At 42.8% G+C, this 11,632-nt stretch overlaps 1 protein-coding gene across 3 annotated transcripts in view; it reads left to right on the forward strand.

The window, feature by feature from the left end:
- Window positions 1–11,632, forward strand: part of TRIM67 (tripartite motif containing 67) — a 1,164,837-nt gene that overhangs the window by 901,516 nt on the left and 251,689 nt on the right. For all 3 annotated transcript variants that reach the window (XM_063443396.1, XM_063443397.1, XM_063443399.1), the window contains exon 8: window positions 2,555–2,858. In XM_063443396.1, the coding sequence (XP_063299466.1) occupies window positions 2,555–2,858 (304 nt within the window). The remainder of the gene's footprint in view (window positions 1–2,554; window positions 2,859–11,632) is intronic.

The raw sequence follows: 11,632 nt of genomic DNA on the forward strand, positions 1-11,632 counted from the left end.
CATAATTCCCTTTTATTCCAGAAGTTTGGTCCTTAAGGGGTTAAATATAGCAAAAACGTACATGTATTCAAGCCTGAAGCTGTAGCTCTGCATGCTGTTTGCCTCAGAAAAACAAGCAGTCTGCTGACATCATCAAAAGTGGTGGCCTGATCCATATACAATGTTTCTCTATAGGATTGGCTGAGACTGACAAGGAGGCAGATCGGGGGCAGAGCCAGCACAATTCAAACACAGCCCTGGCCAATCAGCATCTCCTCATAGAGATGAATTGAATCAATGAAAGTTCAGTGTCTGCATGCAGAAGGAGGAGACACTGAATGTTTGGATGTATTTTAGGCAGCCATGACCCAGGAAGGATCTCTAACAGCCATCTAAGGAGTGGCCAGTGAAGTCATCACTAGGCTGTAATGTAAACACTGCATTTTCTCTGAAAAGGCAGTGTTTACAGCAAAAAGCCTGAAGGTAATGATTCTACTCACCAGAACAAATTCAATAAGCTGTATTTGTTCTGGTGACTATAGTTTCCCTTTAAAGAATCATACTTTTGCACATCCAGCAATGTTTAAAATTGTATACATGATTGCACCAAATGCCACCTAGGATGCTACATTGGGGAAACAACACAGCAATTAAAAGGCAGAATTAATATGCACAGACATTCCCTTAAACACTACAAAGAAGAATCCTACTGCATTCCTATGGGGCACCATTTCACCCAGCCTGGCCATTCAAAAAGGACCTAAAAATCTAAGTACTGAAAGGGGATTTTAAAAATACCCAAGAAAGAAAAACTTTAGAAGTCAGAATGATCCAATTTTTTTAACAGCAAGAATTGATGACTAAATATGGATTTGGGTTTCCTGCCCCACTTCCAAAGTTTTACATGAACACTCCTTCAGCATTATCTCACTGTTCTGTCATATGCATTCACATCTTAAAATGCATTCCAATGACATGTTTATTATATCAATATACCAAGTACTATGTATAGACCTATGCTTTCTCATACTCTTATTCATGTATGCTTATATATGTGGCTGTGCATTTATATTTGTATATGTGTTAATGTGCATGTATGTATATGTGTTTGTAAATGTATGTGCACGTGTGTGTATATATATATATATATATATATATATATATATATATAGCGTTCAGGAAAAAGCCAGCACTCAAGGACTTTTCAATTGTCAAAAGTAAAAACCTTTTATTCCAATTTGTCTGAAGGTCGACGTTTCAGTCCACCGTTGTGGACTTTCATCAGGATGAAAGTCCACAACGGTGGACTGAAACGTCGACCTTCAGACAAATTGGAATAAAAGGTTTTTACTTTTGACAATTGAAAAGTCCTTGAGTGCTGGCTTTTTCCTAAACGCTATACATTTGTGCAGCCGAGCACCGGACAGACACTTGAGGAAGGCTGGAGTGCAACTCCTATCAATTTTTGTATATATATATATATATATATATATATATATATATATTATATATATGTATACATATATAGACTGTAAGCAGGGTCCTTAGGGACCTCTTCAACCTATCATTCCTGTAAGTTTTCTTGTCATTTATAGTTACATTCCCCCCCCCCCCCCTCTCATAATATTGTAAAGCGCTGTGGAATCTGTTGGCGCTATATAAATAGTAGTAGTAATAATAATAATAATAATAATGAATAATATATGTGTATGGACGGGTCTATGTATGTGAAGTCACATTTGTACATGTGTTGGTACATGTATTGGTGCATTGTATGTATAGGTGTGCATATACATATATTTGTGCATTTGGTTGTATTTATGTATATCGTATGTTCTTGTGTATATGTGCTTCTTTATACTTCTACATATACACTACTTGTGTATATGTATATGTACATGTGTGTGTATGCTGGATATAGGCCTTAATGCATCTTCTGTAACTCCTGGATGGGAATTCATGCATTCTTAATCTAAGTAATACATTTTTTTCAGTCTCCCCTTCTAGCACCGTCTTCTGCACTGTTTGCTTGTTTTTTTTTCTCTCTCCCCTCTCTCCCCTAACTATGATCTTCACACAAAATATTTATTACCCTCTGCGAGAATGGTGTCCATTTTCTATGAAACCTGTGTCTTATCTGCACTCATGTAACTTTTGCCCCTGTATCACAACTCAACTTTGAATTCTATGTGTGGTCGTTGTTCAGAAATGCTTAAGACTTGAGAAAGGGAGGTTCTACCGAAAACTTGTCATTATAAAATTCTGTTAGTCCAATAAAAATGGTATTACAGGATACAGATTTTATGTGATATATATATATACACGTGGAATAGAATTGTATTCAATAGCATTTAGACAACAATGTACAGTGTTTTCGTGCTTGTGTCAATCATTTATATGACTGCAATGTTTAGGACATACATGCATGTGAAAGGTATGGTTGTTTTTTGACCCTCAAATGTACCTGCTTAACAGCAAATTTTTGTTTGATATTTTGCCACATTCTAAATAATGAGATCATTTAATGAATTTATAGAAAATAGTCGATAAAGAGTTGAATATCTTTCTTTTCTAGTGGCTTTCTTTACATTTGACTCTAACACAGCACATCGGGACATTGTATTGTCCAATGACAATATGACAGCTTCTTGTAGCAGTTATGATGATCGCGTGGTATTGGGAACAGCTGCATTCTCCAAAGGAGTTCATTACTGGGAAATCCAGGTTGACCGATATGACAATCATCCTGATCCAGCCTTTGGTGTTGCACGTATTAATGTGATGAAAGACATGATGCTGGGGAAAGATGATAAGGCCTGGGCAATGTATGTTGACAATAATCGGAGTTGGTTTATGCACTGTAATTCTCATACAAACAGGTAAGTACTTGCTTGAGGGGACAGTTGCTAAAAACATAAATGTAGGATCATGTCAATATTGCCCCTTCTTCAATCATTAATTATTGCACTCAATCCTGTTTTAATCAAACTAATTTTTAATGTGATTATTCAATTTTTCTCGTAATGCTTATTCCAATAATTTTTCTATCCTGCACCCTCTTCCACAAACTAGAGTTTTGTTTTGTTTTTGGTTTATTTATTTTTTATTACTTTACCAGCTTGTTTGATTAGCAGCCACATGTTTAACTTCTCTGCCAAACCAGACATAGCTACTCCTGCATTGTTACTGCCACCCACTTTTTTTATATGTATCACTGCTGTGTTACAGATGTGTTTTCTGCAAAGAATCGACATAAAGCAGTCTGGAAAGCGTTTTTGTTTTTTTTAATCACTGTTTATTCATGAAGATATCATTACAAATAACATTGTACAAGACCAACATGTCCCACAACTTCAAAAAACATAATAGACCAAGGAAAGCATCAAAGTGTGTTACTTTAGTAGTATATATTATATAGAGTTATATGCAAACATGCACCTTAATGTCCGCAATGTCAGATTAGCCCGTTCTATCCCTCTGCGATATGCCCTCATCAAGTCAGTAAAAAGCTGCTGCAGGCTTAAAGATCATCTTAGGTCAATAAATTAAATAATGATCAGGTATTCTTTGTCCTTTAGCCACTGCTCTTCAATGTCACCATTGCTCCTTCTGCTTTGCTTTCCTTTCCGAGCCTGGTCAGCACTTTTCCCTCTTTTGTACCACAAGACACTGCATCCCACATCTATAAACCCACCACTTTATACTTCTACGTGCCAGCAAACCAGCTATGACCTACCCTGTAAACTCTCCATATACTAGTTCACTATTTCCAGTGGGGAAGCTGTGAAGGTGATACATCAGGTAATCTCACAATGCACTGTACTCTGCAATAAATCGCTAAGATGGGCAAATATCTTCAAATTTGCTGCTTGGATTCTAATACTTACACCATTTTCTTTGCTTTTCATTTCAACTTGACTAAACCCTGACTAAAACAGTAACAAGAATGGAAAATTAGTTCAGTCTACAACATTGATGTGTGTTTTAGGTCCATAGTCCTAAGTTTCAGTTAGCACATATTACGATGATGTTATCAAAATGAATAGTAAATTAAAAGAGCTGAAAAGTTAATGTCTTGACTACTGAAAGGCCAGAGAACTATAACAAATATAAACATTTAAATATATATAAATATTTTCTAAAATATTAAGGAAGTTCAATAAAAAGGATTTGGCTTCCATGAAGCTTTAACACCATCCTTTATACTCCTCAATTAAAAAAATATTTTTTGCATATATTAAATTGAAAGAAAAACAAACAAAATTCCCCCTACAAAGTGGGAATAAGTACAGTTGGATTGGCGCTGAAAGTACAATAGCAACTACCCACAGTGTCTAAAATCACTAAAAGACACTAACAAACAGTGGTATAACAATATAACATAGTGGGGGGTGCAACATACAAATAGAAAATGCAGAGTATATACTTAATAATGGGCTTAATCTGCAAAATATAAAAGTCCATACATACTGTAAAACTGTAAATGGATAAAGAAATAAAAGCAAAGGTGTTGGGTCACTCACAATATATAGAGCCTAAAATAGCAGGCTCTAGCTTGATTGCTTGTGGAAAATCAGCTTTTCCAAGCTTTTCAGACTGTCCCCACGATCTTCCTAAAATTTATTGTACTACCTTTTATTTATGTTATATTATTCGAGTAAATACTTTTTAAAAGCTTCAATCACTGGTCTACCATCTATCTTTCCTGTGCCTGGAATTCAACAACAGTGTCTAGAGGAGGATCGTGGGGACAGTCTGAAAAGCTTGGAAAAGCTGATTTTCCACAAGCAATCAAGCTAGAGCCTGCTATTTTAGGCTCTATATATTGTGAGTGACTCAACACCTTTGCTTTTATTTCTTTATCCATTTACAGTTTTACACTATGTATGGACTTTTATATTTTGCAGATTAAGCCCAAGGAACGGCCATTATTAAGTATATACTCTGCATTTTCTATTTGTATGTTGCACCCCCCACTATGTTATATTGATATATTAAATTGAATAAATGACTGGATTTTTAAATGTTGAATGCCCTTTTTTTATTAGATACCCGCTAATAACTGGTAAAGAAAAGAAATCTGGAATCCAGTGCTGGACAAAACTTTAATTGCTGATTTCCACACTTTGTCCATCATTGCAGCCTCCCTCATGCGGCCCACTTTTCATAGAGCCTGCAAGAAGAGAAGCTGGCATTGCCAGCAGTGTGCATTGATGACAGATGTGTTTTCTGCAAAGAATTGACATAAAGCAGACTGGAAAGCGTTCCTGGTTGCCTACGTTTTTTTTTTGTTTGTTTGATTGTTTGTTTTTAATCACTGTTTATTCATGAAGATATCATTACAAATTATATTGTACAAGACCAACAAGTCCCACAACTTAAAAAAACATAATAGGGGGGGGGGGGGGGGGCATGGCTAGCAACCGGACTGAATGGCTGCACATTGATTCAGCTCCGAGCTACCCGGGCTGAAATCATCATTACCGGAGGACATAAAACAATATGGGGAACCACAAAAAGCAGTAGACCACTCACTCACAACCGGGGAAGACCCCGGGGGGGTAAATCGGGATCGATAACCCGCCTCTTCAAGGAATACGCCAACTGCGTTTCAGAACACGGGAACTCCAACATGGCGCCGGCAGCGGCCCACATGGACTCTGAGCCACCAAGCCCTGCTGCATCTGAAAGCTCCACAAACACAGACATCGACATTAAAGAGATACTGAGAAACCTGACATCCAAAGCCGACCTGGCACAAATGCTGGGGAAATTAGAAACCACGTTTCAACACAAAATGGAGGGCCTCAGCTCTGAAATTAAAAATGTAGGCCACAGGGTGCAGGACTTGGAGGACGAAAGGGGATCATATCAGACACAGATACAAGACTTAGCCTCCAAAGTTGATACCCACGATAGACACCTGTAACGGATCACCTGGCACCCTGACTCGGTACCTCCGTTGAAGGATGCTCCTAACGCTTACAGAGGGCTCCAAGCGCTCCGCAGACACCACAACAACTGCAGACACCACTAACCGCTGCAGCTTGGTTGGGGTCTCGCCGTCTCCTACCCACCCTGGATCTACGACAAGGCTCCAGGTTCCAGTGGGTGAACCTCTCCTCCAAGAGAGGGAAGCAGGAACAAGCTCTAAAATGAGCTTAGTAGTGATTAGCTAAGGGAGTAGTGATGTCGCGAACACAACATTTTCGGTTTGCGAACGGCGAACGGGAACTTCCGCAAACGTTTGCGAACCGGCGAACCGGGCGAACCACCATTGACTTCAATGGAAAACATGTCACTTGCGCTCTATCCTTTATCCCTATGTATTTTTAAAACAAATGGAGGTCTTTTAGTTACCTCCAATGGCCATGAGAGGATTGAGCCCACCTGCCACATCAAGGCAGACCCCCCTAGGTGGGTCCTAACTCTAACCATGGTTATGGTTAGAGTTAGGACCCACCTAGGGGGGTCTGCCTTGATGTGGCAGGTGGGCTCAATCCTCTCATGGCCATTGGAGGTAACTAAAAGACCTCCATTTGTTTTAAAAATACATAGGGATAAAGGATAGAGCGCAAGTGACATGTTTTTCTTTGGTCTTTACTATGTATTGGGGCTGATGTGTACTGTAGTCATTGCAGCCGCCCAGTAGTGATGGGAGTTGAGCGCAGGACTTTTCTTTCTGCAATTGACTTCAATGGGCAGGCAAATTTTAAAATCCACAGGGACTGTTTCTGGCCACAAAAGTGATGGAAAAGTTGTTTCAAGGGGACTAACACCTTGACTGTGGCATGCCGGAGGGGGATCCATGGCAAAACTCCCATGGAAAATTACACAGTTGATGCAGAGTCTGGTTTTAATCCATAAAGGGCATAACTCACCTAGCATTCCTAAATCGCAATGGATATGGATTGAAACCTGACATATGACATATTGACACCTTGACATATGGATTGACACCTTGAAATATGGATTGACACCTGTCATCAGAGACCCTGATACACACTGACACAGAGCAGAATAGAGACGGTTCCCCCTGCATAAGGTCACTTGGCAGATATGGATTGACACCTGTCCTCAGAGACCATGATACACACTGACACAGAGCAGAATAGGGACTGTTCCCCCTACATAGGGTCACTTGGAAAGGTATGGCGTGGTTGTGGGAGGAGAAGGATGACTTTCACCTCTTCCCCTGTTAGATTCCCGTTGTGCTGTGACATCACTCTTATACGCTGTGCAAAGCATACTTTTTAATTTATTTTGCAAATGCTGCATCCTTTCCAACTTGTAATTCAGTAACATTTCCGCCACTGTCTGCTTATACCGGGGGTCTAGCAGCGTGGACACCCAGCACAGGTCGTTCTCCATCAGCCTTTTTATACAAGGGTCCCTCAACAGGCACGACAGCATGAAAGACCCCATTAGCACAAGGTTGGATGCCGAGCTACTCATTTCCCGTTCCTCCTCCTCACACAGAGCAGAATAGGGACTGTTCCCCCTACATAGGGTCACTTGGCAGGTATGGATTGACACCTGTCCTCAAAGCCCCTGATACACACTGGCAAAGAGCAGAATAGAGACTGTTCCCCCTACATAGGGTCACTTGGCAGGTATGGATTAACACCTGTCCTCAGAGCCCATGATACACACTGACACAGAGCAGAATCTATTCTGTTCCACGACTGTTCCACGTCCTCAGAGACCAGGATACACACTGACACAGAGCAGAATAGAGACTGTTCCCCATCCTCAGAGACCATGATACACACTGACACAGAGCAGAATAGAGACTGTTCCCCGTCCTCAGAGACCATAAAACACACTGACACAGAGCAGAATAGAGATTGTCCCCCCTACATAGGGTCATTTGGCAGGTATGGATTGACACCTGTCCTCAAAGCCCCTGATACACACTGACACAGAGCAGAATAGAGACTGTTCCCCGTCCTCAGGGACCATGATACACACTGACACAGAGCAGAATAGAGACTGTTCCCCGTCCTCAGAGACCATGATACACACTGACACAGAGCAGAATAGAGACTGTTACCCCTACATAGGGTCACTTGGCAGATATGGCGTGGTCGTGGGAGGAGGAGGGTGACTTTCACCTCTTCCCCTGTTAGATTCCCGTTGTGCTGTGACATCACTCTTATACGCTGTGTAAAGCATACTTTTTAATTTATTTTGCAAATGCTGCATCCTTTCTGACTTGTAATTCAGTAACATTTCCGCCACTGTCTGCTTATACCGGGGGTCTAGTAGCGTGGACACCCAGCACAGGTCGTTATCCTTCGGCCTTTTTATACGAGGGTCCCTTAACAGGCACGACAGCATGAAAGACCCCATTTGCACAAGGTTGGATGCCGAGCTACTCATTTCCCGTTCCTCCTCCTCACACAGAGCAGAATAGAGACTGTTCCCCCTACATAGGGTCACTTGGCAGATATGGATTGACACCTGTCCTCAAAACCCCTGATACACACTGACACAGAGCAGAATAGGGACTGTTCCTCATACATAGGGTCACTTGGCAGATAAGGATTGACACCTGTCTTCAAAACCCCTGATACACACTGACACAGAGCAGAATAGGGACTGTTCCCCCTACATAGGGTCACTTGGCAGATATGGATTGACACCTGTCCTCAAAGCCCCTGATACACACTGACACAGAGCAGAATAGAGACTGTTCCCCGTCCTCAAAGCCCCTGATACACACTGACACAGAGCAGAATAGGGACTGTTCCCCCTACATAGGGTCACTTGGCAGGTATGGATTGACACCTGTCCTCAAAGCCCCTGATACACACTGACACAGAGCAGAATAGAGACTGTTCCCCGTCCTCAGAGACCATGATACACACTGACAAAGAGCAGAATAGAGACTGTTCCCCCTACATAGGGTCACTTGGCAGATATGGATTGACACAAGTCCTCAAAACCCCTGATACACACTGACACAGAGCAGAATAGGGACTGTTCGTCCTACATAGGGTCACTTGGCAGATAAGGATTGACACCTGTCTTCAAAACCCCTGATACACACTGACACAGAGCAGAATAGGGACTGTTCCCCCTACAAAGGGTCACTTGGCAGATATGGATTGACACCTGTCCTCAAAGCCCCTGCTACACACTGACACAGAGCAGAATAGAGACAGTTCCCTGTCCTCAAAGCCCCTGATACACACTGACACAGAGCAGAATAGGGACTGTTCCCCCTACATAGGGTCACTTGGCAGGTATGGATTGACACCTGTCCTCAAAGCCCCTGATACACACTGACACAGAGCAGAATAGAGACTGTTCCCCGTCCTCAGGGACCATGATACCCACTGACACAGAGCAGAATAGAGACTGTTCCCCGTCCTCATAGACCATGATACACACTGACACAGAGCAGAATAGAGACTGTTCCCCCTACATATGGTCACTTGGCAGGTATGAATTAACACCTGTCCTCAAAGCCCCTGATACACACTGACACAGAGCAGAATAGAGACTGTTCCCCCTACATATGGTCACTTGGCAGGTATGGATTAACACCTGTCCTCAGAGCCCATGATAAACACTGACACAGAGCAGAATAGAGACTGTTCCCCGTCCTCAGAGACCATGATACACACTGACACAGAGCAGAATAGAGACTGTTACCCTCACTTGGCAGATATGGCGTGGTCGTGGGAGGAGGATGACTTTCACCTCTTCCCCTGTTAGATTCCCGTTGTGCTGTGTCATCACTCTTATACGCTGTGTAAAGCATACTTTTTAATTAATTTTGCAAATGCTGCATCCTTTCTGACTTGTAATTCAGTAACATTTCCGCCACTGTCTGCTTATACCGGGGGTCTAGTAGCGTGGACACCCAGCACAGGTCAATCTCCTTCAGCCTTTTTATACGAGGGTTCCTCAACAGGCACGACAGCATGAAAGACCCCATTTGCACAAGGTTGGATGCCGAGCTACACATTTCCCGTTCCTCCTCCTCACACAGAGCAGAATAGGGACTGTTCCCCCTACATAGGGTCACTTGGCAGGTATGGATTGACACCTGTACTCAAAGCCCCTGATACACATTGCCAAAGAGCAGAATAGAGACTGTTCCCCCTACATAGGGTCACTTGGCAAGTATGGATTAACACATGTCCTCAGAGCCCATGATACACACTGACACAGAGCAGAAGAGAGACTGTTCCACGTCCTCAGAGACCATGATACACACTGACACAGAGCAGAATAGAGACTGTTCCCTGTCCTCAGAGACCATGATACACACTGACACAGAGCAGAATAGAGATTGTTCCCCCTACATAGGGTCACTTGGCAGGTATGGATTGACACCTGTCCTCAAAGCCCCTGATACACACTGACACAGAGCAGAATAGATACTGTTCCCCGTCAACAGAGACAATGATACACACTGACACAGAGCAGAATAGAGACTGTTCCCCCTACATAGGGTCACTTGGCAGGTATGGATTAACACCTGTCCTCAGAGACCATGATACACACTGACACAGAGCAGAATAGAGACTGTTCCCCCTACATAGGGTCACTTGGCAGGTATGGATTGACACCTGTCCTCAAAGCCCCTGATACACACTGACAAAGAGCAGAATAGAGACTGTTCCCCCTACATAGGGTCACTTGGCAGGTATGGATTAACACCTGTCCTCAGAGACCATGATACACACTGACACAGAGCAGAATAGAGACTGTTCCCTGTCCTCAGAGACCATGATACACACTGACACAGAGCAGAATAGAGACTGTTCCCCGTCCTCAGAGACCATGATACACACTGACACAGAGCAGAATAGAGACTGTTCCCCCTACATAGGGTCACTTGGCAGGTATGGATTGACACCTGTCCTCAAAGCCCCTGATACACACTGACAAAGAGCAGAATAGAGACTGTTCCCCCTACATAGGTTCACTTTGCAGGTATGGATTAACACCTGTCCTCAGAGACCATGATACACACTGACACAGAGCAGAATAGAGACTGTTCCCCCTACATAGGGTCACTTGGCAGGTATGGATTGACACCTGTCCTCAAAGCCCCTGATACACACTAAAAAAGAGCAGAATAGAGACTGTTCCCCCTACATAGGGTCACATGGCAGGTATGGATTAACACTTGGCAGGTATGGAATAACCACAGAGCCCATGATACACACTGACACAGAGCAGAATAGAGACTGTTCTCCGTCCTCAGAGACCATGATACACACTGACACAGAGCAGAATAGAGACTGTTCCCCCTACATATGGTCACTTGGCAGGTATGGATTGACACCTGTCCTCAAAGCCCCTGATACACACTGACACAGAGCAGAATAGATACTGTTCCCCGTCATCAGAGACCATGATACACACTGACACAGAGCAGAATAGAGACTGTTCCCCCTACATAGGGTCACTTGGCAGGTATGGATTAACACCTGTCCTCAGAGACCATGATACACACTGACACAGAGCAGAATAGAGACTGTTCCCCCTACATAGGGTCACTTGGCAGGTATGGATTGACACCTGTCCTCAAAGCCCCTGATACACACTGACAAAGAGCAGAATAGAGACTGTTCCCCCTACATAGGGTCACTTGGCAGGTATGGATTAACACCTGTCCTCAGAGACCATGATA

This window comes from Pelobates fuscus, chromosome 2, assembly GCF_036172605.1.
Source record: "Pelobates fuscus isolate aPelFus1 chromosome 2, aPelFus1.pri, whole genome shotgun sequence".
NCBI lineage: Eukaryota > Metazoa > Chordata > Amphibia > Anura > Pelobatidae > Pelobates > Pelobates fuscus.